General features: G+C 53.4%; 2 protein-coding genes across 3 annotated transcripts; both read right to left on the bottom strand.

Annotated features, from left to right (window-relative positions):
* Positions 1-8,034: 8,034 nt before the first annotated feature.
* On the bottom strand, positions 8,035-17,552 carry EGLN2 (egl-9 family hypoxia inducible factor 2). Of its 2 annotated transcripts, none has more exons than XM_019629774.1 (6): positions 17,436-17,552; positions 15,303-16,378; positions 9,751-9,870; positions 9,194-9,330; positions 8,946-9,013; positions 8,035-8,671 (listed from the first exon to the last, which is right to left on the bottom strand). In XM_019629774.1, the coding sequence occupies exons 2-6, from the start codon at positions 16,140-16,142 to the stop codon at positions 8,616-8,618; spliced, it is 1,221 nt and encodes a 406-aa protein (XP_019485319.1). In that variant the 5' UTR covers positions 16,143-16,378; positions 17,436-17,552; the 3' UTR covers positions 8,035-8,615. The 2 variants fall into 2 exon arrangements, with proteins under 2 accessions (XP_019485319.1, XP_019485320.1); XM_019629775.1 differs by lacking the exon at positions 17,436-17,552 and adding an exon at positions 16,966-17,181.
* A 1,297-nt stretch (positions 17,553-18,849) lies between these two features.
* On the bottom strand, positions 18,850-27,370 carry RAB4B (RAB4B, member RAS oncogene family). Its single transcript, XM_019629773.1, has 8 exons — positions 27,204-27,370; positions 25,933-26,013; positions 25,576-25,690; positions 24,007-24,069; positions 23,772-23,926; positions 22,515-22,610; positions 22,296-22,426; positions 18,850-19,229 (listed from the first exon to the last, which is right to left on the bottom strand). Exons 1-7 carry the CDS (start codon positions 27,217-27,219, stop codon positions 22,311-22,313), a joined length of 642 nt encoding a protein of 213 aa, XP_019485318.1. The 5' UTR covers positions 27,220-27,370; the 3' UTR covers positions 18,850-19,229; positions 22,296-22,310.
* Positions 27,371-27,629: the final 259 nt, after the last annotated feature.

Genomic DNA, 27,629 nt, shown 5'->3' with positions numbered 1-27,629 from the left:
CAGTCCACTGTGCCCCATCCCATCTCGCTGTCACATTCGCTTCCCCTCTGCTTGTGCCTGCCACATTCCCATCCCTCATCGCTCCTGTCTTTACTGGGAATGCGCCCCAGAGGCAGGGGAGGACACGGGGAATGGGAGGAGCATGCTTTGTTTTACCCGCAGAGCTTACCCACAGAAAAGTTAGGCACCTTTTGGGGGACTTTTTGGATCCTTTCCTAGGAAGTTATAAAAGACGCAAACCTGGAAGAACTGACTCTGGGTAGTGAACACGCAATGTGATATATAAATGATGTATTACAGAATTGTATACTTGAAATCTATGCAACTTTACTAACAATGGTCACCCCAATAAACTAATTAAAAATTTTTTTAAAGATTCAAACCTGCCTTGGGTGAATTAAAGGGAATCCCCTAGGATGGGGAGTAGGGAGGTCTGGCTGCAGAGAGAGGAGACACCTAACTGTGACTTCCACCCTCACCCTTAGGGCAGCTAGAAATTGAGAGAAATTGTTTTCCTGGAGACAGGCTGGAATACAAAGGCTGTGAGGACCTGTAGACAGAGAGGCAGAGAAAAGGAGAGCAGTCCAGGGAGACACCAAACAGGTCTGCAGGAGATGCAGGGTGCTTTACAGAGGGACGTGAAAGCAGGGATAGGGTAAGAGATGGGGAGATATAAACAGATACAGAGACTGAGAAATAACAATTACTAACACAGACTGCTTCCTAGTCACACACTGTTCTAATTATCTCATTGAAATCGCCCTATGAGGCAAAGCAATATCATTATACATTTTTACAGATGTGTAAACTGAGGCTCAGAGAGGTGATGTGACTTGCCCAAGATCACACAGCCAGAAACAGGCAAAGCATCTGGCTCCAACACTGCTCCTCTCAGTCTCACAAGACAGAGACACACAGGAAAGGAGAGAGATACAGTGACTGAGAAGTAAGGGGGCAAAGAGTATAGAAGATAAAGACAAGGAAAGAAACAGAAATGACCAGATAAAGACAGAGAAAAGGGCAATTATGGGGAAGTGAGGCACCAGAAGACTGAAATGGCCCCCCATTTCTCACCCTCTCCACGGACTATACCTTTGTCTTGAAAATTCCCCCCTTTGGGGTGGGGATAGCAGTCCCAGGCCTGAGGCCTCCCAATGTGAGACTGGAGTTAACACCCTGACATCCTGCTGACAGGGTGTTTTCTTAATGAGCTTCATTGAGCCAGAGTCAGGCAAAGTGGGGCTGGCCCCCCAGCCATGGACAGAGGTAGCCTGAGAGGTCCTACTCTGAACAGGATCACCCCAATGCCATCCAGGAGTTAGGACATGATCTGCTGAACATGGGGCTGGCTGGGGTGAGGTATATAGGAGGTCCCCGCAAGAAGCATCCTCTGCCTAATCCCCATGCTATTCCCACCACGGGTCAACCAGGGCCCAACCATGGACGGAGAGGTGGAGGAAGAGAGGAAGAGACTCAGAGGTCCTGAGAAAGATGGAGAAATAGTGAAGAGAAACACATAGAGATACTGAGAAAGAGACCGAGAGATACATAGAGACAGCAGAGAGAGATCCTGAAAACCAAAGACTGGGAGTGAGACAGACAGAAAGAGAGAGAGAGAGAGAGGAGGAGAAAGAGAGGTACTGAAAGGGAGAGATGCTCAGAGAGAGAAAAAAGACAAAGGGATTCTAAAACAGGGAGAGAAATTAAGAAGGAACAGAGATGAAGAGAGAGAGATCTGAGAGAAAAAGAAAAAGGAAGATTGAGAGACAGAAGCCTCAAGAGATGAGATACAGAGACAGACAGGAAGAGAGTCACAAGGATTCAGCAAAAGACAGAGACTGAGAGAAACAGAGTCTGAGTTAGAGACAGAGATTGAAATCAGGATGACAAAAGTCATGCACTCGTTCAGCAAACATTCACAGACTGCTCACTGTGTGCTAAGAACTATTTTAGGTGCTGGGGATACAGAAGTGAACAAGACAAAATGCCTGCTCTGAAGAGACCCTAATAGAGAGGACCCATTAGAGAGCTTGACAGAGCGGGATGGGGTGGGGCTCCAGGGAGGGTACACTTGCTGCACTCCACCACACCCCCGCTGTCAGTGCCCTGCCCCACAACCCCTACCAGCCACCAGGTTCCTGGACAGAGAAAGGCTGACAGGAAGACCCACAACAGAAACAGAGGCAGAGAGACGGACACACAGACAGGGAGATTAAGGTAAAGACAAATTGGGAGAGATGCAGAGAGAGAAAAAGACATGCTGAAAAGGAAACAAGAGATAGAAAACAGACATGAACAGAAGTAGACATTGAGAGTAAAACAGAGATGGACAGAGAGAAAGAGAGATGAACAGAAACAGAAAAACACAGGCAGAGATTGAGAGCGAGAGAGACACTAGGGAGAAGAAACAAGACTCAATAAAGAGAGATAAAGACACTGAGAGACACTCCCAGAGACAAGCCCAGTCCCAGACTATGCACAGCCCCCCTAGGGCCCTGTGCCAGGCACCTAGCGAAAGGCTGGATCTGGCAAGGCAGGGATGGGTGGGAGGGTGGGCTGCATTCCTGAAGTGTTCCAAGTACTGACTCAGCCACACCCCCAACCGCTGACCCACCCAGGCCTGGGTCTGTTTCCTCCAGCCCATACTGCCAGAGTCGGCCTGAGTGAGGCATAAGTTTGTCTGCCATCATGACCTGGCCTCAGGTGCGGGTGCCCACTGAGAGGCTTGGGGGACTGGATACCAGGGAGCGCAGCAGCATGGGCATAGGACATCTGGGGGCATCTGGGAGCCAGATGGGAATAGAAATGGTGGAAGTTCAGAGCAGGGCATAACAATAGGGATACAAGGGGGCCAACATGTGGGAAGGAACCCCAGGAGTCATAAGGATAAGCACAGATATGCTAGGCTGATAGGAACCAGGAGGCTAGGGGACTCCATAAGTGTCTAGGAGACAGGTATGGCATACAGAGCTCCAAGAGCAGTGGGCATGGAAGTGACAAGGGCTCAGGTGTGAGTCCCTAGGAATCACAGTCATGGCACAGGAGTGCCAGGTTAATAGGCACATCATCACTGGTGTTTTTATAAGTGTATTTAGGAGTCAGGAATGTATTTAGGAATCAGAAGTGTAGTCATGTACCACTTAACAATGGGATACATTCTGACGAATGTATCGTTCTGCGATTTTGTTGTTGTGCAAATATCACACACCTAGATGTGTAGCCTACCACACACCTAGTCTGTATGGTATAGCCTATTTCTCCTAGGCTACAAGCCTGTACACAGCATGTTAGTGTACAAAACGAGATTAAATCAAACATAAGAGAAATGATACAAATCAGGAGATGTGGTTAACACAAGATGTTTGAGGTTGCTGCCAGCATCACACAGTGTACTGTTTTACAGCAAAGTTGTTTTTTTATCAGTAGAAAAAGTGCTCTAAAATAATGATAAAAATTATAGTAAATGGGCTGGCCAAGTGGCGCGTTGGTTAAGAGCTGGCTTGGGACACCAGCTCTGAGCAGCAGGACCACAGTTCAGATTCCACATGAGGGCCAAGGATGCTGCGCCCTCTACAGCAAAGATGGTGAACAACAGCTCGAACTGGAGCTGGGCTGCCGACAGTCGTTGGCAACTGTGTAGGTTGCAGTTGGGTTGGCGGGCAGCGGGAGTGAGCTTTCGTGTGCTGCCATGAGCCGCCATAAGCGGCTGTCCAAAGGCTGGCAACCGACTGCCTCACCTGGGAAGAGCTCAATGATAATACTAACATGGGCCAGTGAAGCAATGTCCTCCACAACTAGACTGAAGAATGAAAGAACAGCAACTTGTCTGTTCCCCTTCACGGATTCCCCAATAAAATCTTTTAAAAAGGGGCTGGCCAAATAGCTGGTCAAGAGCTCATTCAAGAGTTGGTTAAGAGCTCATTCAAGAGTTTGAGCTCTGAGCAATAGCGGTTCGATGCCTGGCCCAAGCTGAGCTGCCGAGGCTGGCTCAGCTAAAAAAAAAAAAAAAAAAAAAAAAACTTTTTAAAAAAAGTAAATACATAAACCAGTAACATAGTTGTTTATTATCAAGTGTGTACTATAATTGTATGTGCTACACTTTTATACAACTGGCAGCACAGGTGTGTTTACACCATCATCACCACAAACATGTGAGCAATGCGTTGTAATACGACTTAACAACAGCCACAATGTCATCAGGAGATAGGAATTTTCCAGCTCCTTTATAATCTTCCGGGACCACTGTTGTATATGTGGTCCATTGTTCACCTAAACATTGTTATATGGCACATGACTGTACAGGGTCAGGGGTCACGGGCCCAGAGAGATTCAGCAATGCACACCTACAGGCCAAATAAGACAGACCCAAAGGTACTAGGGGCTGAGGAAGGTACACCCATTGGCCAAGTGTAATGACACGGAAATGCTGGTACATGGAAGTCACCAAAAAGAGCAGGCTGAGGATGGTACAAAAAAGGCCAGGCTAACCAGGCACATAGTGCTAGGAGCAGGGTGACCTTGAGTTGGGGAATCTAGAGAATGAGCAGTTACAGACGCCCACCCCTCCCACTCCGAGACCCCAAAGGGATCTAACAGGCAAATAGGTGCAAGCATCCAGGAGTGAGGGCATGATGACCACAGAATTGTAGCGCTGCTATTGCTGCTTCTGCTGTTGGCACTAGGAGGCGGGTTGGGGGTGCGCGGGCACTCAGGTGCAGAGGGCCCTGTCCTCAGGCCCATGCTTCTCCTGCTGTCAGGGAACTTGCTGCAGCTGAAGCCCAGACTCCTGGACCATGCACTCATGGAGGGAGTCCTGAGAGTGGGGGAGGGTACAGAATTCTGGATTCATGGAGGTGGGGCTGGGGGCTGAAACTCCAGTTTCTCTGAATGGAGACAGAGTTGAGGGTTCTACCAGTTCCGAGGAAGGTTAAGGGGCCTGAAGTCCTATGTTGGGCCAAAGAAAACGGTGGGTCGAAAAGCTGGGGGCCTGGACATCTAGTTGTGAGGAAAGAGGAGACCAGGTGGGGAGTCACATACTGAGGGAAGAGGCTTCAAGGTGGAGTCGTGCTACTCCATCCCCAACCTCCATTCCTGGGTCCTGAGGGAAGAAGAGCCTGAGATGAGCAGTCCCATGCGGGGTGGGGGTGGGGGTGGGGGGGGATCGGGGCCTCGTCTCCTGGTTCAAGGCTGGGAGGGGGAGTACTGAGGACCCAGAAGCCTAGTTCTGAAGGTGCAGGGGGCTGGAGACCTGGCTTTCTAGGCCCTGAGGGAGAAGGAGCCTGGATTCCTGGGTCTAAGGGAGGAAAGGGCTGGGGATCTGAACTCCTGGGCCTGGAATGAGGGGCTGAGACGGAAACTCCAGGGTCTGAAGGGAGCTAGAGGCGGAGCTCTGGAGTCTTGGAGCAGGAGGGGGTCGGGAGCCCCAACCAGGCCCAGCTGAGCACCGGCTCCATGTAGTTCTCTGGCTGCTGGGGCCCGCGCCCTGCAGTGATGCTGTGCGGCTTCGCAGCGCTGCGGGAAATATTAGTGCTGCAGGCGGATACCCTCTCCGGCCGCGAGGCCATGGCAGTCTTTGAACGCTTCACACGCGGAAAACGTGAGGCCCAGGCGGCGGAAAGGCGGGCCTGGGCATCCTGTTTGGGCAGTAAAAGGCGGGACCGGGGAAATGGGGCGGAGCCTAATAGAGAACCAACACTAATGAGCGCAAACCGTGAGGAGAGGGCGGGGTGAAGCTGAAGTGTAGGGTCGAGTCGCGGGGACTGGTTCCTCCTGCAGCCCACAGAAGAACCTAAGAGTCAAAGCCAAAGAGAGCAAGCGCTGGTCAGAGAGAGAGAGACCAACAGAGGTGGGGCCAATGTGTGAAGACGGCCGAGAAGGCTGAGGTGGCAATCAAGAGGTCTGAAAAGAAGCAAAGCAAAGGGTTGCGAAGAAGTCGGCTCGGCACCTGGACACTTCCAGGGGGCGTGGCTAACCCCTGGCCCGCCCCCTTCGCTGCCTCACCCCCCAGCTATCACTTTTTCTAACGCGCCGCGCTGGCTGACCCTGCGCAATTTCGCACTTGCAGCGCTTTAAGGAGTTCGGGTTGGGTACGTGGACCACACAGGAGCGCGTCCTGAAGGCGGCGGCTTGTTGACTGGGCGAATTTCAAGCCACCACTGATACGGGCTGTTCGGGAAAGGAGAGGGACCTGGTGTGGGTGTGGCTAACAGCCCAGAAGGGGCCGCGGGAAAGCGTTTGGGTGGAACGGAGCCTGTAAGTCCAAGAGCTAGCTGGGAGCCTACCCACAGCGTTATGACCTGGTCCTGTTCCCAATCCCAGGAGCGCCGTTCAACCCCCGGCAGCTACTCGATAATGCTGTGCATCTGTTATCTGTTCTGTGGTCTTTGGGAACCGCTATGGCTACAAGGACCAGGAGTTCCTGAGGGTCCTGGATCTCTTCTGTGACAACTTCCGCATCATGAGTTCCGGGACGAGGTGAGAGTGCCGGCGCCGATCCCTCCCTCGTGAGCCCAACCTACGCCAAATCCTGAGTCCGTATACCTACCTAGATGGATCAGTTTTAAAATAGGGCAGTCTTAGGATCTTGGGATGGAATAGTTCTAGAATTTATAACATCAAAGCCCTGGTTCAGTGTCTCTATAGGGAAACTAGTGGGCTTGTTCAAAGCCCTATTGAGATCCTGTCCCCCCAGATGAACATTTTCCCCTCCCTCCTGGACTGGCTCCCGGGGCCGCAACACCAGATCTCAAAATTTCGCGGAACTTCTCGATCTTCATCTCTGATCAAAAGCAGCGGCCAGCAGACACAACAGCCTGGGGAACCCGCGATTTCATGGGCAGCTTCCTCAATCAGATGGATAAGGTGCTGCCCTAAACTCTATCCATGCTGCCTACAAAGAGGCGCCTGGCACGCGGCAGCACCTGTCTCCTCTGTCTACAGGAACAGAACAGCCCAGAGTTACTTCCAGGAAGAAGAGACTTTGGTGATGACAACACATAACCTTTTTTTCCTGCAGCACCCAGACCACGACCACCACCGTACACCACGGGCTCTTCATTCCACTCAAATACCCAGAGGTGACAGGTTTTCGAACAGAAGAGCCCAGGATGAGGAGACTAGGGTTTGGAGATGGCTGGGGAGTGAGCGGCTCACACGCTCTGCCAACCTCAGCCAAGGTGAAGGCTGAACTGGACACCGTCATAGGTTAGGTGTGTGACCCAAGCCTGGAGGACCCAGAGCGCCTGCCCTACACCAATGCCGTGCTGCACAAGATTCAGCGCTTTTTCAGCGTGCTGCCCGATGCCCTCACCCACAACACCCACCTGCGCAGCCACTTCCTACCCATGGTGCCCACCAGGCCAAGGGATTCTGCACAGGGGCTGGGGAGCACCTTTAACCAAGATTAGCAGGCATGAGCATGCACAAGAAATAAGACCCTGGGAACAAGAAATAAGGTCTGCCTTCCCCCTGGCTTCTAAATAGGGTCTTGGATAGATGAAAGGCAGTCTTGCCAAGTTTGTAGGTAACCCTTGCATGTCCCCCCAGGACACCTTCCTGATTCCTCTGCTTGTGTCTGTACATTAGAACCCCACCCAATTCAAGGACCCAGACTGCTTTAACCCTACCAATTTCCTAGACAAGGGCTGTTCCAGAGCAACGATGCCTTCATGCCCTTTGCCCCAGATCTGGGCTAGGCAGGGAGGGGGCCAGCCGGGGCAGGCTCTGTGTCCCCAGGAAAGCAAATTGCCTGAATGCAGATCTGGCCCCATGGGAGATCTCCCTCTTTTCACCACCACCCTGTAGCGGTTCTGCCACCTCCCTGTGGTGAGCCCCACCAATATTCTCGTAGTCCTCACTCCACAGTGCACTGGCTTGGGCAACATCCCCTTAGCCTTCCAGCTTCGCATGGTGGCCTGCTGAGGTCAAACTCAGCCATCCTCTGCTCCCTGATTCGCAGAGTTTATCCCCTTTGATCAATAAAGAACCTGAATTGCAGATAGAGGCATCTCCTTACCAAGAAGACAGAATCGGATGTGTGCAGCTCTGAGGTAAACTTTTATTTATTTCTTGGCTGACAGGACTTGCACACCCATGCTCCTCCCAGCACCTTTTATCCTGCCCAAGCAGTGGCAGCCTAGTCCAAAAGGTGCCATGGCCAAAGGGGTTGGGAGTCACTTCACATTCCAGGCTGGAGGAGTGGGGGGCTTGGGGATGTTCCCCCCCACAAACCTTTGCCAGCAAGAGGCCATGACTCACCTCAACCCCAAATCCTGCATCCTGGTGGGAAGTGGCAATGCCTCCTTCCAGCTCTCCACACCTGAGAGGGGCAAGACATAGGCCCCCAGCTCCAGTAATGGTAGCCCCCAACACTGGCCCTTGCCCAGGTTGCAACCCCAGCCCCCATCACAGGGCAGCACAGGTCTCTCCTCTTCCTTGGTCCTCAGTGACTGAGGGAGCCCTCCACACCAGGCAGGACAGAGGCAAAGTTGGAAGCAGCAGCTGTGGCGGGGAAGGAATAGGCACCAAGACTGGTGGGCTGCTGGCCGGGCAGCGCAGGCCGGGGCTTTCCCGAAGTCAGGGCAAGCTGTCTGTTCATGCAGCTCTGGGGATGGCCACTAGGTGGGCGTACTCGGCTGAGATACAGGTACTTGGACACCCTTCTGTCCTGATGCTGGGTGGGGAGGAAACAGGAACTAGTGAGTCATCAGGGAAGGGACAAAGAGGCCAAGGAAAAGCTGGGCAGGTGGGGGAGAGGACCAGAAGAGATGGGGCTCATGCTGGGAGTACCAGGAGAGTAGGTGTCTAAGAAAAGCGGGCAAAGGTGAGGAAAAACGTGGCAGGATTTAGTAAAAGGCTGACGAAGTAGATGAGGTAGCTTGAGGCCTGGTGAGGTACATGTAATAGGAATAATTTGAGGGAGGGGATGCCAACTGGGAAGCAGATACCTAGCTGATACTTGTCTTTGGCTGCTGCTCGCTCCTTGGCATCAAAATACCAGACAGTGATGGCGTACCTGGGGACCAGAGCAGCCCCGGAGGGCGATTAGAGATCACTTTTCTTCAATTCCAGCCACCGTATCCATAGTGACACCAGAGCCCACCCTCTGAGCCTGGTAATGCTCCCACCGAGGCTCCCTCAACACTTCATCACTCCCAGGGAGCACCTGGGCACACCCCAGAAGTATGGGTCATACCTGGTGGCATAGGCTGGTTTCACTTCATGAGGGTTCCGCCGGTCAGACCAGAAAATGAGCAGCCGGTCAAAGAGTGGCTCGATGTTAGCTACCACAGGCCGGCCCTCAGGGAAGATCTGCAGTAGGCCGCCATGCACCTGAGGGCAGGCCAGAGGATGAGGCAGGAGGCTGGCACTGTCCACCCCAAGGAGCCCACCAGGGGGCGTAGCAGCTGTACACATCATTCCCTTCCACCACTCAGCCCCTTAAAATGAATGACAACCCAGAGTCTGCCTCACCATGGAGATGGGCAGGAAGCTATTAAAGACAGGAAATGGAAGGGAGGGTTCATTAAGCCAGTGGCTGGGCAGACAGCACTATACCCCAAAGGAGGGGGCTCTGCCACTGTCCAGTCAGCTAGAGAGGAGGTGCCATTCCCCAGGAAGAGCCATGTGGCAGATTGCCCCACCAGTCTGTGGACTGAAAAAAGGAACGGGAGAATGCTAGAAGCTGAACTGGAAGTGGAAAATGGAGTAGATGCATGCCGCCCCACTCCCATCCCCACCTCAACACCCTACCTTGACGTCCCAGTTCTGATTCAGGTAATAGATACAGGTGATGCAGCGCCCATCGCCGTGGGGATTGTCAACATGCCTCACATACCCCAGCCCGTTGCCTGGATAACATGCCACCATGGCCTGTCAGAGACAGATGGGGGTGATTTACTGTGGCTAGGCAGGGACATTTGAGAAGCAGCCATTACCTCCTTTCTCACCCCTCCCTGCCCCTGGTCTCTCCCCTGACTCCTCAAGCATCCTGAGCCCTAAGGGCTCCAGACCCAACTTTCTCCTTTTTCAGCCAAGCCCCCATCCACCAGAAACTTCAGTTCCAGGGCCTCAACAGCCCATCGCGCGCACATACACACCTACCTACCTAAAGACTGGCACCCAGAAGGGGCTCAATGAGCAATTGAGTGTTTCATTTTTTAACCCTCTGTTGGGCACAACTGATCTCAGATTCATTGCACACACAGATGTTGCTATGAAATACCTTTTTACTGTACTAAGTCACAAACATGACTGGTGATAGTTTACGGTAGGGGGGAAGACACGGAAGTGATGCGTCACTATACTTAACTGTTAAGATATGTGAAAATTTGTGTGCAATGAATCTGTGAGAACAGTTGCGCCCGATGGAGGGTTAAAGATAACCCGACCCCACCTCAGACATTTCAGCAAAATAAAACCAGTGTGAACGTTTTCTGATGTGCAGCCCTCACAGCCCTACACCAGGGGTTCTCGCTCTCGGCTGCTGAGTGATACCACCTGGGACACTTATAACCCAAGGCCCACCTCAGAGGTTCTCATGTACTTGGTCTAAGGTGGAGTCTAGAATTTTTAAAGGTGCCCCAGGTAATTCTAATGCGCAGCAATGTTGATAACTGCTGCGCCTGACCACAAAGAATCACTGCTAAATAAATTACACCTCCTACACATACCCAGACCTAGAGTGTGACTAGACCTAAGATCTAATCCCAACTCCAAGGATAACTGGGTAGCCTTGGAAAGTCCAATCGCCTGAACGAGCTTCAACGGCCTCATCTGTAAAATGGAACTATTAATAATAAACACCTCTTGGACTGGCCAAGTGGCTCAGTTACTTAAAGAGCGCGCGCTCTGAGCAACAAGGTCACCGGTTTGATTCCCACATGGGCCAGTGAGCTGCACCCAAGCTGAGCTGCCGCTGAGTGGCAGGATGGCTTAGCTGGTGAGAGCACATGCTCCTAACAACAAAGTTGCCGGTTCAACTCCCGCATGGGATGGTGGGCTATGCCCACCTGCAACTAAGATTGAACACAGCACCTTGAGCTGAGCTGCCCTGAGCTGCTGACAGGTGGCTGGATGGAGACTGGACTTGGGAGCTGAGCTAGCTGCGCCCTCCACAACTAAGACTGAAGAACAACTTGGCTGTTCCCCTTCTAAATTCCCCAATTAAAATAATAATAATAATAATAATAATAATAATAATAATAATAATAATAATAATAAACACCTCTGTTTATGGCAGTGGCATTAACCCCTCTGTGAACCTAGCTTTGGATGTTCCTGACCACACAGATCTAACAGGACTCATTCCATGTCTTGGCTTCTGTGTGTACAGATCTAGCCACAGGTTCTCTCCTCCTCTCCCTGAACTGCCCTGGCCAGCCCTGACCATGCTGAGGCCTAGCCACTTGGGGCCTGTTTCTCATCAGGGAGCTGACACAAAGGTGGATGGATGTGGTATGAGGAAAAGGGTCCAGGTGTTCCTACAGACCTCATGCCCAGGTTTAAGATTTAGGTCCTCCTCAGCTGGAGACCGTCTGTCTTGACCCCTCCACCTAGGCCAGACTGCCAGCTGCTGCTCCCCATTAACACTCAGCTACACCTGTGAGGCCACAGCCCTGAGGTAAACATTCCTGATCAAAAAGATCAGCATCTGAGTCCAAAACAGGCTTGCCAAACACCCCATGTTAGGCCAAATTGACTCAATCCCTCCGCCTCCTCCCGACACGTCATCCCCAGGGCTCAGCTCAGCATGAGCGTAAACCGCATTACACATGTGCACCTGAACCACCACACCACCTGCCCTGGGCAAGAGGCCAGGAGGGCTGCCACCAGGTCAGGCCACCCAGCCGTGCAAAGCACGCTTCTCTCTGCAGCACCAGGGCACAGGCAGTGAGCAGCCCCTACACCCCCAGGCTCAAGAGCACCCTCTGTGCACTGCACACTCCCTGCAGGTGGGTCAGCGCTCTGAGTAAGCACTTCACTGGCAAGAAAGGACACAGCTATAGCCCAGGTGGCCTGGAATTTGTAGTCACTGATTAGGGACAGGCAAGGCCTCCCCAGTTAGAATCCAAGCAGAGATTTTGCTGGTTGTGCACAAGGAGGGGCTGGGGAAAGGGGTTCAACCTCTTCCCCTACAATCCATCCCCCACACAGCAGCCAGAGACATTTTTCTCCAGCTCTTCATTGTTCAAATCCCTTCAAGTTCCCACTGCATCCCCCCAAAACACAAAATACAAACTGCCCACCACCACATCTCCTATCCCTATCACTCTGCTCCAGCCTCTTGGGCCTCCTGACTGTTCTCTAACCTGGCCAAGCTCATCTCCAAGGCCTTTGCACCTGCCTGGAACACTCTCCTCCCCACTCCCGTCCTCTTGTTATTCAGGTCTCCAGTTAAGGGGTACCTTGAGTACTCTAGCTGGAGGAACCTGGGCTGATTTTCCACTCCACCCCTCAGTGTAAAATCAGCACAGGTACTTGTTTATCTAGTACTAGGCCCAAGGCCTGTCTCCCTGGTGGGTAGCTGCTGACTGAAAACACTGCTCTGGGCCTCAGAGCCTCTGTTCCCATCCTGCCCTGTGCACCCTCACACAGGGTCTCCCACCATGCAGCAAAGGCACCCTCTGTGGTCTGGCATGGAATGGTACTTGTGTGTGAAGGCTGGGCACAGACACAGGCCCTTTAAGGCGCCCCCCCACACACACACACACACACACTGTGAGGAATGGAGGGTGGAGGCTTACTCTGGCCCCAGAGGAGCATCTACTTCCTCCCCCACAAGGGAAAGGGACAACAAGCAGACTGACATGGACACACGGAAACTAGTTCCTCACTCTTCCACCTCAGGGAGGGGGCAGCTGGATTCAGAGCTAGGAAATTAAGAGTTAAAAGCTATTGGTGACAACGTGCCAAGAGCCCCAACACACACACACACACACACACACACACACACACACACACACACACACACACACACAAACCACCACCACCCCCATCAGAATCTGGGGACTGATCCAAGGACAGCAGGCCCCACCTCCAAGCTGCTCTTAAAGGGGCAAACCAAGCCCACCAGGTCCTCCTTGGAGTACCCTGTGGTAGTATTAGTAGGGGTCAACTCTCTCCAACCTGCAGGCTAACTGAGCAGAGCAAGCGAGACAAAACACGGGCACTCCACTTGAAACAACAGAGCAGGTTGTTGCTGGACCTAGCCATACTGGTGATCCGTGCCCCCACCACCACTGTGGCCACCCACCCCAGCACCCCACACTGTCTTACTCCAGAGCCTGGGGAGGGAGCCCAGATGTTGCCCTTTGAAGGCAGGGAAGCCTGGAGTTGCTGTCTCATTGGGGCAGGGGAGGGTCTAATAGGAACTCCAGTGATTGGGTTGGCTCCTCCCCTCCCTTCTTAGTCTACCCTGGCTTACCTCCCAGGGCAATAGGGGTCACCTAGGGCTAAAAAAGTCACACACACACCCAAATCCTAGCAAGGGCCCTGTCCCCAACCACATCCGAGGTATCAAAGGGTAAGAGATCTGCTCCCTCTACCCTCCCCTCCTAAAACGATCACAGACTAGCTGGGGACTTAACCTGGTTTTCCTATCCTGTGGATGAGCAAACTGAGGCTCAGAGAAGTGTCCTGCCCTGGGCCATTCAGCTCTTGTGGTTCCCCGAACTTCCCTCCTGCAATGATGGGGACCCTGGGGTGAAGGTGCTGAGCACCCCGTGGCCAGGGGGACTCCCACTAATCTCTCCTGCCTGCGCAGGAGTAGAGCCCAGGGAGGGGCCGCCTCTGGCTCTCCAGCTATCAAGTAACCAGGAGGGAGAGGGAAGTAGGACAAGTTCCAGCTGGGGTGGGGAGAATACTGGCCTCAGCCCCAGGGGAGCACTGGTCCCCAAGCCAGCTCCAGCCTGAGAGGGAAGCGGCACAGAGGCAGAGCCCAAGATGGGATATGAGAAAGGAGGGAGGGGACATCAGGAGCACAACCTCGTGCCTGAAGGGCAGAACACAGCCAGTGCCATCAGCCAGGCATCACTGGTGTTGTGCAGTAAGCATTCCCTACAAGGCCTTGTCCAAACGACACCAAGCCTTGGACTCGAGGTCAGGGCCCTCACACCCCTTCATGAAGAGAACTATCGTGTCAGCAGGCTGGAATAGCCCTGTGGACCACTGTCCTCTGCAGGACTCCTGACCCAGGTTCTTGAATGGGCAGCTAGGGGCCCAGGAGGCCCTGACAGCTGCCCAAAAATTCCAATCAAATCAGCACTTTTCTTAAGAGAGGATCGCAAAATAACAGATTCTCAAAATGGCCCAGGTTCCAAAAAAAGATTAATAACTACTACTCTAAAGAAAAAGAGACCAAGGGCCAGCCGAGTGGCCCAGTTGGTTAAGAGTTCACTCAAGAGTGCGAGCCCTGAGCAACAGAAGTTCGATTCCTGGCCCAAGCTGAGCTTGCAAACAGGTGGCAGGATTGTTCAGCTAAAATAAAAAAAACAAGAAAAAGAGACCAAGAAGAAACACACAGAAAGAGGATCAAGGGAACAGACCACAGCCGGACAGGAATGAAGTGATGGACAGACAGGACAGAAAGGATGGAGAACAGGGACTAGGATGGGGAAGAATAAGAAAGACGGGGGCAGGACTTCCACCCCGGCCAGCACACAGCCACCCAGTGCCACCCCCAGGAAGCTGCCCTTGACACAGACACCATAGTATGGCATACAGAGCACAACGTAGTCCAACGCCAGGCACAGCAGGCAGCACCTCCTCCCTCAGCCTGGCACTGGCCTCAAAAGTGCCACCCTCCCCCCTTCACCTCCTGGTTCTCCTGCCTAGGAGAAAGGATGGACAGACCAGAGACAGATGGGGGACAGGATGGACTAGACACGTAAGCCAGCAGACAGAGGAGGATGAAGGAAGACAGGGACAGACAGGTGCAGATAGACAAACGGAAGCAGAAACATGTGCCCGTCTACTTGGACAGTTCTTGGGCTGAGGCCCATGCACAGGTGTGCGAATAAGAATGTCGGCACCTGTTCTCAGGTTGTTCAAGAGGATCCCTGGCAAGGTCAAGAAGCACTGTGGCTACAGGCCAAACCCTTGGTTTACAGGTGCAGAAACTAAGGCCCACAGGGAGAAATCACACAGACCCGAGAGTTCCCTCAGAGAGTAAGAGCCCAAAGTGAACTCCGACACTCCCTCAAATGAAGCTACCTAAATCCTTCAGTGACCCCAGAGGCCTGTCTCCAAACCCACTGGTGCTGAGAGCATGGGGCATCCAAAAAATGCATGCTGGGCAGCCTTACCTTGGTGCGCCCATTGATGACGTAGCGGCCCAGGCGCCCAGCGCAGTGCCGGATTACAGCATCCACGTGGGCCATGAGGGCCCCGATGCTTCTGCAGCCTGGCTCGTGGCCTTCCACCCAGGCAATCTGGTCCCCACGGATGCTGCGTGGTGGGATAGCCCGCTGGCTCACTAGCTGCCCATCACGCAGGCGCCCGCCCCGTTTCAGGGCCTCCACCTCGGCCAGCACGCAGCTGCCCAGCGCCGCCCCCAGGAAGCTGTCCTTGACACAGATGCCGTAGTACCGCATGCAGGGCACGATATAGTCCAGGGCCAAGCGCTCAGGCGCAGTGGGCAGCTCCTCCTCCCTCTGCCCAGCGCTGGCCTCACCACGGCCACTGCTGCAGCCCATGCCGCCCTCCCCGTCCACCTCCTGGTTCTCCTGCCTGGCCCAGGGCCGCTTGCTGGGTGCAGGGGCATCCCCACCATCCTCTGCCCATTTCCGTTTAGGGGCCTCAGGCCGGGCGCCCTGGGCTGCCAGTCGCTGGCACCCCTTGGTGACCAGTGCCGCAGCACCCTCACTCTGCAGTGGCCGCAGCTCACCACCATCCTGCCCTCCGAAGCCCTCTGGCAGGGGGCTAGCTGTGGTGGAAGTGGCTGTGGCTCTGGGGGTCCCACTCCCTGCTGAGGCTTCAGTAGGAGCTCCTGGACATCCTGGACAGTGGTAGGAGGGTAGCAGGGGACACGGCAGGTACCTCTCTACCCCCATCCTGGACCGGCCAGGCTCCAAAGGCTCTGACACAGAACCTGGCAATGGAGGGAGAGCCTGACTCAGGGGCTGAGGCTGGCACGGGCTGTCCATGGCAGCAGTGTCTTCATCCCCCGGGCATGGAGGGCACGGCCCGGGCCCATGGTGCCACCCTCCTCCGCTGCCGCCTCCTCCACTTGATGCAGCTGGGGGCCGGGGTGGCCGGGCCTGGCGTGGGGCTGGGTGAGGCAGGGCAGGTGGCAGAGGCTCTTCTCGTGCCCTGGGGGTGCTTGCTGGTTCCCAAATCCTCTGCTGTCCCTAGGGGCTTGGGAAGGGACCTGTCAGGGTGGCTGCAGGGAGAAAGAGGGGGGGAAAAAGGGATGTGAGAGAAGCTAGAGGCAGCCAGGATGGCTGGAGGACAGGGTGAGGGGTGGAAGGGCAGTAGAAAGGCAGACAGACCAGGCTACAGAGACCCCAAAATCTGAGCCAAGTGAGGGAGTAGACCCTGGGAACTTTGGGGGGAAATCATGACAGACAAGTCAGTGAGGGAGGCAGCAAAGGAGTTAGGCTAGATCGATGACCCAAAACAGAAGACTGAGGTGGGGGCTGGGGAAGAGAGCATCCTCAGAGACAAACAGAAAAGAGGGAGGGGCCTGAAGTAGAAAAGGAATGGTGGAGAAATGGGGAGTAGGAGTTAGAGACAAATAGGGGTGATCTGCGTGGGGGTTTCAGAGAGACACAAAGAAAATGTGGGGGGTCCACAGAAAAAGCAAAATGGGGAGGACAAAGAAAACAGGAGGGGTAGGTTGGGGTGGGGGGAAGGAACAGAGACAGAAAAACCGGAGAAAAGCCGGGAGGGCCTGAAACAGCCGGACAGACAGGGGTGGAGGGGTCGACCTGAGCCCAACGGGAGGAAGCCTGTTGGGGGCTGACACACCCAGACGGAAGGGAGGTCCTGAGACAGACAGACGGACGGAAGGGAGCCGCCGGAGGAGGGTCCACAGCGACAGAGGGAAGGGCGGAGGAGGGTTCACGCACTCGCGGACAGGACTAGGGAAAAAAGAGACACCCCACCCTCCCGCCACCAACTCCCTTTCGTGCAGGCCCTGAGGCTCGTCAGGACGCAGCAGGAGACGGAAGCAGGCCTAGGGACCGCTAAGGTCCCCGTGCCCCCTCCCCTACCCCTCTGCCGAGTGCGCACTCCTCACGGTCACCCCAACCCCCGCAACGGCCGGCTTCAACGTGCCCGTCGCAATCCCTCCCCCACGCTTTACCCCCCCCCCGGGGTCGCCACGCTTCCCCACCGCGGGCCCGGCGCACGTCCCGACGCCCCGCCCGGCTCCCGCCGGCGCCCCGACTCCAGCGCCCTCTCTGCCCGGCTCCCTTCCCTCCCCGTGTTCTCCTCACCGAGCTTTTTCCTCCGGCCCCGGCGCCGCCGTTTGTGCCAGCCGCCCAGCGCTGCACAGCGCGCCATACCCCGCCCCCACCACCCGCGGCGCTCCGCCCCCCGCCTCGCCCGGTGGATACGTGACCGCGCCCGGGCAGAAGAGACGGTGCGCAGGCGCTAGCGGCACGGGGCGGGGCGAGGACACTCAAAGGACCACCCTCGAGAAAGGGGAGGTGGGCCGGCCGACACGGGGCTTATTTGCATCTACGCCCCGCCCCTTTGAGCGCGAGGCGCTAAGGCAGTTAGAAAGGGCTGAATTAGGAAGGGGCAGTTTCTGCGCACCTGACGCCAAGCGATGTGGGAGGGATATGCAAATAAAAATGCTATTTGGATAGACCCACCCCCTCAGAGCCGAGAACGCCGCAATGAGTAGCCCGGTCGGAGAGTGGCATGCAAATCGTCGACATTATTTACAAGGACAGCTCCGCCTTCTCACGGCCCAAGAATAGGGATATTGAGAAATGTCGGCGCAGTTAGTTGGGAAATTTATCTAAATTAACACGTCAGTGACAATTTACCAAGGCCTTTTTACAGCGGAGGGAAAAAGTTAGAAACGTCCTTGAGAGGAAGGAGAGCGGGTTAGAAGGGATGTGCAGCCGTATCCTGATCTATTCTGCCCTGTCTCCTCAAGACAATTTGCAGGAGTCTGAGTAAAGCAACCTAGGAAAACTACGCAGAGACCCTGGCTGAGGAGGGGCTCAGGCCTCCCAAGGGTGGGTTAAAGCTGACTTGGAGGTAGAGCAGTTAGAAGGGGGCTTCACCTGTCCCTGGCAGAGCACGTGCGGTGTCAGCGGTTAACCTGGACACAAGGAGATAACACCTGACTCCAGTATGCTCTCGAGTCAGGGTTGCTCAAAGACCCACACGAGGTTCATGGTCACACATAGGAGTGTCAAAGGAAACACATTCACATAAAAAAACACACCGACCTCAGAGGCACACTTGCAGTCACACACCGTATAGTCAGACACTGCCTCAGACTTTCAGGCATCAGACACGCATAGGTATCATCCACAGGCCCAAATTTTCATTCATGTTGCTTGGTGTCCCAAACACCAGCCTCATGAATACAATCACTGAGAACCCAGTCGTCACAAACAACGGTGTCACACACACAAGCAGCACACATTCCTACAGATACTGTCACGTCACAAACACAGGGGCATTAGTGTTACACAAGTGAGCCTCCAGCTTGCACTGTCACAAAATGTGCACACAGTGACAGACTCCCTCTACAACAAACACGTGAGTCATGGAGTCATGGTGTACCCCCACACCATGCTCAAACCATAAACATGACACACAATTCTTTCATCAGGGACGTCTTCAGTCTCCCCTCCCTTCCTGCAGCCCCAAAATGACAGAGGCCAAGACACAGGTGTAAACAATGCTTTATGGGGGTGGGGTGGGGCAGGGCAGGCCTCCAGGTAATAAATAACTCGTACTCACAATGGCAGGGCCAGGGGAGCTGGGGCCAAATGGCCCTGGTCTCAGGCTTTGGGAACTCTTCAAGAAGGGTTAGGGGTTCAGGGGATAGAGGGGTTAGCCAAGACAGAGGAAGCAGCAGCAGGTACAGATTCCCCCTTCCCCTGTGGCTCAGTCTTGCCCCTCAGCCAGGCCCCACAAGGCCAGGGAAGGGGGACAGGTGGCAGGGCAGCTTCTCCGGGGCCAGGGCAGGTGAGGGGTTCAGCCTCCCGGGGCCTGGATCTGGGGCCCAGCCAGAAGGGCAGGGCTGGTCCTGGAGAACAGGTGAGCTGAAAGAAAATTGTGTGGTGAACTGGAAGGATCCTGGCTCTGTCCAGCTGGTTTGTCTCATTTCTTGATATCTTCCTGCCCATCTGTGTCCATCTGTCCATGCCTTTCTCCCAAAGTGTCTACATTGTCTGTCTGACTTTCTATTTCTCGTCTAAATATAATTTGGGGCACTCTCTCTGAGGTTATCTCCCTGTTTGCCTCAGAGAGCTGTCTCCTTGAGACTGTAAAGAGGCATCTCAGTGTCTAAATAATGTGTCCCCACCTTTGTATGTCTGTGTCACTCTATGGTTCTGGATTGCCCCAGCTCCAGGTCTCATTGAAGGCTTTTCCAAACTAAGGAGACATATCCGGTTAGCAGTTCCTGCTTTGCTGCTGACAGTATTACCTGGGAGCTTCCAGAAATTCCAAAATCATGTCATAATCTCTGGGATGAAGCCTGGGCATCAGTAGTTTTTAAAGCTCTCCAGGTGATTTCAATGTGTAGCACTGCACTAGTGGGCTGGGAAATAGTTTGGTGGGCACTGACCAATCTTTTATTGAAATGAATACATAGAAGGTATCAGAGTGCATCGTTTGTAATAAGAATTTTGGTCTATAGAGACAGAAAGCAGATGGGTGGGTGCCAGAGACTGGGGGCAATGGGGAGTGACTGCTTAATGGGTATGGGGTTTCCTCTTAAAGCAGTGAAATGTTTTGAAACTCGACAGAGGTGGTGATTACACAATCTTGTAAATGTACTAATTGCCACTGAATTATATACTTTAAAATGGCTAGATTTATGTTATGTAAATTTTACCTCAATGTTTAAAAAAAAAGGATATTAGTGCTAGGGAAGCATGTGTTTCAGTTTTATATGTGTGTGTGACAGTATTAAATCAGCACATATTTCCTCCTTCAAATTGCAGTCAACCAAGTTTGAAAAAGTATCACCCTATTATATTTGATTCCCTGAGGGGCAAACCCTGAAACAAACCCTGTGCTAAGCCCTGGGGTAAAGAATACACACCCATCCATTTCTGCACAGCCACTGTCAGTCCCTGTTCTAAACACTTTACGTGAATTAATTATTTATCTTCTCAACATGCACATGAGGAAGGTACTACTGTCGAGGAAACCAAGGTCCAGAAAGGTTAAATATAATTTTCCCGGAGTCACCTTGCTATTATACAAAGTGACAGAGTCGGAGTTTAAACACAGGCAGCCTGGCTCGGGAGTCTGTGATCTGTCACCTCCTTTCCTTCTCAGATTGGGAAGAAAAACACCAAACAAATAATAACAATTAAGTGTACAGAGTTGAGAGCTTTAAACAAGGAAAGGGCGGTTGCGAGACCACCCAACGAGAGGGAGAGACCCCCATCTGGGATAAAGGTCCCTGCAGGAAGAGTCATGTTAGCTGAGACCAGATGATGAGTGGGAGTTGGTATAAGAAAGGAGGAAGGACAGGCGCACCCAGCAGAGGCACAGCAGATGGAAAGGCCTGGAAGGAAAAAAGAGCACTGCCCCAAAGAACTCATCCTGGACTCCTCTTCCTCAAATTCCATATCCATTCATCGGGAAATCATGTTGACTCTGCCTTCAAAGTATATCCAAAGTCCTTTTCCCCACAACCCCCCTGGAGCTGCCAATGGCTGGGGGGTGGGCATGAAGCACAGAGGGGAGAATTGGGAAGAAATTCATACCCCCAGAGAGGTGGGGATGTGATCCTGTAGGATCTTGCAAGTCTGTCAAGAAGTTTGGAACAAGCAAGCTTCCTGAAGGAGGGGGAGGAAAGAGGGAAGGAACGGTGTTCCTGGCAGAGGGAACAGCATGACTAAAGACCCAGAGAAACAGAGAAGCACTTTAGTGTGGCTGCAGTGGCCTAAGAAGTGGGGATATATGCAAGTTGAGGCAGGACAGGCTGGCACGGGCCAGCCAATAGAGTCATACACCAGGCTCAGGAGCCTCAGCTGCGTCCCATGGATCCTGGGAGCCATGGATGGGTGGTTTTAAACAAGGGAGGGATAGGATCGGATTTGTGCTTTAGAAAGACCCGGGGACTACATCAAGAGGGGTCATGACTGAAGACAGGGACCAGGGAGGATACAGAACCTATCACTTCTCAACCCCTCCTCTGCCCCCACAGTGGTCCTGTCCACCACTGTCTTTGACTTTGCAGTAACCTCCTCACCGGTCTCCCAGCAACCACCCTGCTTCCACGGTTGCCTCTACCCTGAACATGCAGTCAGAGTGTCTCTGTGAACACCTGAGTCAGATTCCATCCCTCCCTTGCATAGAGCCCTCCTATGGCGCCCAACCCACCCAAAGTATAAGCCAGAGTCCTCCCTGTGGCCCACAAGGCCACTGATCTGTTCTCCTCTACTCCCATATCCTGCTTACCATCTCCCCCACCCCCAACACACACACATTCTCCCTCTCTCTCCCTCTTTCTCTCTCTCTCTCTCCATTCCACTCTGCTCCGCTCCAGCCACATTGGCTTCCTTGGTCTTCCTCACTCATGAGAGGCATGACCCTACCTCAGGGCCTTTGCACTAGCTGTTCTCACTGCCTAAAATACTCTTCCCCCTGTCCCCACATGATCCCCTCCCCTCACCTCCTTCAGTTCTTTGCTCAAATATCACCTTCTCAGTGAGGCCTTGCTTCATCATCCTGTTTAAAATTCCACTCCTCCAGCTCTCCACCCGCCTTGCCCTGCTTTATTTTTCTCCATAGCTCTTATATCTCTAACTATTATATAATTTACTTATGTATCTTGTTGATTGTCTCCTCCACAAGGGCAGAGAGTTTTGTCGTTTCACCAGTGACTTGAACAGGGCCTGGCACACAGTAAACATGCAATAAGTATTTCCTGAATTATGAATGGGAGGGTCAGACACCCAGTGAAGAGAGCTGGCAGGGGGACGAAAAGGACTTCCTCGTGGCTGGGAAGACGGCTACTGTAACTCAAGTGTTTTTGCATCTTTCTCTGTTTCTCTTGTCATCTCTCCTTTTCTGTGTCTCTGTCCCTGCTCTGTATTCCCCCCTTGCCAGAAGACCACCCCTGCAGTGCCTGAGTTCCAGTATCCCACCTGGCTCCAAAGGTCTCAGCAGCCACAGGGCTGAGGGGCCACGGCCTGGGCACTCCGAGGCTGCCGCAGCTGGCGAAGGGAAGCGTCACCGTACTGAATGCCTGAGCCCATCCTCTCAGGGTCGAGCTCACCTGCCGGGGAGGGAAGAGGTCAGGATTGGTCCCTGGGAGAACTCTGGGCCCTACCTTCCATTCCCACTCTGGTCCGTTGGGGCCTTACCTGAGTCGATCTTGTTCAAGATGGTGCGGGCACACTTCAGGAAAGCCTCCTCCACGTTCTCCCCCGTGAGAGCGCTAGTTTCCAGGAACATTAGCTCTGGGGGCAGATGCTCAGAAGATCAGGGCCTCCGGCAGTCCCCATTCTCCACTCTGACCCTGACCTGCTGCCTCTCATTCTGTTCCTCAAACATGCCACCTTTGCCCTCACTCCTGGCCTTCATACACACCATTCCCCTGCCATGAATGCCCTCCTCCCCAGCTAGCTCTTTCTTCAGGTACCCACCTAGCTCTTTCTTCAAGCTCAGCTCACACGTCTCCTCCTCCAGAATGTTCTCCCTGACCTCCTAGGATGGGTCAGGTGTCTCCTCTGGACTTCCACAGCCCCCTGGGCCTCCCCCAGCTGTGAGCCCATGAGAGCTGGGTGCACGGCTATCTGTATCACTGTGTCCCCAGCACCATCTAGCAAGCTCCAGGTCCCCCATAGTCCACCCATCAGTCACGTGACAAGGTCTCACAGTAAGTTAAGAGCCAGGATTAAAACCCACATCTTTCTGATGGCAAAATCTCCTCTAAACCTGGAGATGACAAGCTGGAAGAATGTGGACAGACACTAAGCCAGCAGACGTTTGGCCAACATGATGTTGCAAACGGGTTTGTACTTGCATACTTTTTGAAGTGGCTGTCAGTCTTGTCCACTCCCCGAAGGCGGGTGACTGCTAACATGGGGTCCATCTACCCTGTCCTATTTCTTTTTTGTTTTTTGGGGGGTATTTTTTAGCTGAGCCATCCTGCCACCTGTTGGCAGCTCAGGCCGGGAATTGAACCACTGTTGCTCAGAGCTCAAACTCTTGAGCAAGCTCTTAACCAATTGAGCGACTCGGCCGGCCCTAGTCCTATTTCTTTTATTCACAAAACATGCCTGTCCCCTAGGGCCATCAGAGTTTGCAAGCTCCACCTTACATCAATACCCTGTGCCCTCCCCATAATGGTTGAAGCCTTCTTAGCAGCCAACGTTGAGTACCCACTCCATCCAGGTAGTGCTGGGGCTTTCCAGGGACCTTCTCCCTTAACCATCACTCAGGATGTGTGGCAGAAACATTGTAAGCCCCACTTTCCAGATGAGGAAACTGAGGACCACAGTAGTCACACAGCACGTGTGTGACAACACTCATATTTGAACCCAGACCTCTCTAAACCTCCACATTCCCCTGCTGGGTACAGCCATAGAGAGACAGTGGGCTGACAGCATGGCCCTCACCATTCTCCTGGGCAAAGCGGGAGGCCTCCAGGAAAGTGACCTCGCGCTCAGGGTCCAGGTCCTTCTTGTTGCCACAGAGGATAACCACGATGTTGGGGCTGGCCAGTGTGCGGGCATCTGTCAGCCAGGCAGCCAGTGAGTTGTAAGTCTCCCGGCTGTGGAGAAAGAAGGAGGAGGGAGGTGGGCGCAGGAGAGGGGCTGCCCAGACCCCACCCTACCCATTCCATATACTTACCTTGTAATGTCATACACCAGTAGGGCTCCGGCCGCCCCTCGGTAGTAACTCCGCGTCACTGACCTGTGGGGCCAGGGGGACCCAGTCACCCCCGAGGCTGGGGTCTGCCCCAAGACTGCCCCCCTCTGCAGAGAAAGACTGGTGGTTCGGAAGCCCCCCTTCATCCTGGCCTATCCCCCAAAACCTGGCATGGTTTGGCCTCGCTACAATTTCTCTATCTCGCAGTCTCTGTCTCCCCCAATCTCTATTTCACTTAGCTGTTTGTCTGTCTACCTCTGTCTGAGTCTCTCCCTATCTTTGACTCTCTCTGTGTCCCTGTCTTTCTGAATCTCTTCGTTGGTCTGGTCTCTGTGTTTCTCGCTATCTCCCTTATGTGTGTCTTTAAATCTCCATTTCTGTCTCTGACTCGCTCTCTTATCCTCACTCTTGTATTCCCATTCATTCATTCATTCATTCATTCATTCATTCAACATTTCCTGTCATCTCCCCTTTGCCCAGTTCTGGCCAAGTGCTATGCAATTACATCCGCTGGATCCTCTCTGTTTCCTGACCATACACAAGGACCAAGTTGTATATGTCTTCTCCAAGATGAAGGGCTGAGGGCAGATCTTCCGAGGAAGCAGTGTCTGGGGGAGGCCCCCTTCCCAGTATGGCCCACAATCTGTATCTCCCTGTGTCACCAGTCTGGGCCCTTCTGGAACGCATGCAATCATTCCACAAACAATTATTTAACACTTACTACAAACCCAGTTCATGTGGCATACCTGTCTCTCCTTTGTCCTCTCTCTCTCTGGCCACTATGCACTTCACACAGTGAACTAACACACAAGTATAACTTAGCTACGAAGTGCTGCCCAGGGACCATACTTCTCCATGGACCGGACTCCCTATTTCTCAGACTCAGGGTTTCTATGTGTCTATCACCTCTTCTGCAGACATTTCCTGAAGACGTACTGTGTGCTGAGCCCTATACGTTTTTCTCTCTCCACAACACAGAGATTTCTCCATCTCTCTGGCTACACCTGTCCCATTCTCCCTGTCTCTGTTCTGTGTCTCCTTATATCCCTTATCTTTCTCTTCTTCTCTCGGTCTCTGTCTTTCTCTCTCCCTCTCTGACTGTGTGTATCTCTTTCAAAGGGTCTTTCTATTTTAGTCACTCTCTTTCCATCTCTACCTCCTCATGCCCAGCCCAAGTGTGTCTTACCTCCAGGCCTGGTCTCTCCCTGGGCACAAGTCTCCATCCCTCCAGCCATATGGGTCTCACTACCATAGTCTCTCTAGGGTCTGCTGGCCTCTCCCTGGGCCTCTCACTCTTCGCTATGCTTCTTTCTCAATCTCTTTTTCTCTCACTGTCTCTGTCGTCCTCTGTCCAAAACTTATTCTCTCTTTGGCTGTATATACCTGCTACTCACAGTCTCTGTCCCTCTCCCTCTGCCTTGCCTGTCCTCTCAGTTTCTCCTTGCTATATTATGTCAAGTGACTCCACACTGCTCTCTCTCTCCCATTTTCTCTCCTCTCTCTTCCCTCCTCCCCCTACTCTGTCTTTCCATGAGAGCCCAGCCCACCTACCGAAACCGCTCCTGGCCAGCCGTGTCCCAAATCTGTAGTTTCACAGTCTTCCCACCCACGTTGACTACCCGAGATCCGAACTCCACGCCGATCGTGTGGTTGGAGTCCTGTTTGACTGAAGTGGGAGAGCGGGAAGAGGCAGTGGAGGGACTCAGAGGATTCCCTGTCCTCCAAGGCCTTCTCAGTCTGTACAAACCCATTCTCATTGTTGGGGAGGACTTAGCAAAAAACATACACCAGGTAGCTAGCACTGAAATTGTACCTATGGCCAGCCCTCCCCCTGTCTCCCCCAACCACTGCCTATGTCATGCCCATGCCCACCGTTCAGTGCTCCCAAGACCACTCCCAGGCACTCACATTTATTCTCAATGAACTGATGAAGAAGACATGATTTGCCAGTTCCTGCACTGCCAATCACCAGGAATTTGAAGAGGAAGTCTGAGCAGATGGAGCCCAAATCAGGAAAATCCATATGGAGAGAAAGATACAGGGGAAAATATGGAATCCAAGAGGCCATCAGAGTTATAGAGAAAGAAACAGACACAGGCAGAAACAGAGCAATGAGTAACAACAGTAACAGATAATTCTTATCTAATGCTTACCATGTACCAGACACAACTCTAAAGTTCTTTACTTACATCAACAGCTCACTTAATCCTCAGGAAAACTCTATGAGGGACGTATACTAATAATTAGCCCCATGTTCCAGATGAGGAAACTGAGGCCAGAAAGGTTAACTGACTTGCCCAAGGCCCCAAAGCTAGGCAGAGCTGGAATTCAAACCCAGGAAACTGGCTCCAGAGTCCAAGATCTTAACTTGGACTTGGACTTAATTGCTAAGGCCTCTTGACAGCCATTATATCAAGGACTACACGCTAGCCCTTGACCCTTATAACTTCACCTCCTACCCCTCTCTGACACATTGACTCCACTCTAGCCTCTGGATTTCAGTCTGCTCCTGAAGATGACAAGCTGACTCCCACCTTAAGGTCTTTGCCCTTGTTCACTATGCTTTTTTCTATTTGCTGAATGAATGCAGCTCCCTCTGACTCCTAAACCAGTGCTCTTCCTACCGCATCCTGTCCTCCCACCTCCTATCTGTCCATCCAGATTTTCCAATTCTAAGTCCCTCCTTCCTTCCCTCTGCCCAAGGCCCTGCAACTAGTCTCAAGCTTAAGCCCCACCCCCCAAGTTCAAGGATAACTCATCCCCAACCCCATTCCAGACCTCAAGCCAGAGCAATCCCTGCCTGGATCCAGAGCATCCCTTCAGGCATCCCTAGCCCATCAAATTCAATCCGCCATTCACAAGTGAGCCCCGCCCCATCCACGCAGGCTCCGCCACGACACATTAAAGCCCACCCTCTCCCTCAATGTCTACCTGACCCATCATGACTGGCTCCCTCAAGTCCCGCCCCAAATCTATTAAACCCACAACTAGACCCTCAGGCTCCGCCCAAATCGATTAAGCTCAGCCTCAGACCCACTAAACCCCACCCAGCATCCACTAGGCCCTGCCCCATAACGCCAGACCCCGCCCCCTCATATGTAAAGCCCCGCCCCATTTCCACAAGCCGCATCCTCCCTGGGCCCAGTCCCCAGACCCCAGCTTCGGCCCACCACCCTCACCATAGGTCTCAGCCATGACTCGATTGCGGCCGCTGAGGGCCGCAATATGGCGCCGCGGCCGCGCCTGCTCCTCGGCTGGCAGCCGCTGTCCTCCGGCTGCAGCCCCGGCTCCTTCCTACTCCCGGGGCCGGCGCCACCACTTCCGCCTCCACCCCCCTCCGGCGCGGCCCGCTAGGGCTGCAGGACACCAGGCCACACTTCCCAAGGGCAGGGATTGGAGAACTCGGCGGTCAGGGGGCGGGACAAAAGGTACGGATTGGTGGTGTGAGAGGGAAAGAGCCGAAAGGGGCGGGACCAAGAAGAGCGATTGGCGGAGCAAGTGGGAAGAGGCGTTGCAGAGATGCTTAGCGGAGAGTAGAAACGGATTTGGTCAGAAGTCCCGGAGCAGAGTCGAGACTCCGCATTGGGTAGAAGCGGATTTGGGGG

The sequence above is a fragment of the Hipposideros armiger genome, unplaced genomic scaffold, assembly GCF_001890085.2.
Source record: "Hipposideros armiger isolate ML-2016 unplaced genomic scaffold, ASM189008v1 scaffold_867, whole genome shotgun sequence".
Taxonomy (NCBI): Eukaryota; Metazoa; Chordata; class Mammalia; order Chiroptera; family Hipposideridae; genus Hipposideros; species Hipposideros armiger.
Note: the sequence above shows the minus strand (reverse complement) of the source record. Positions and strands in the feature narration are given on the sequence as shown.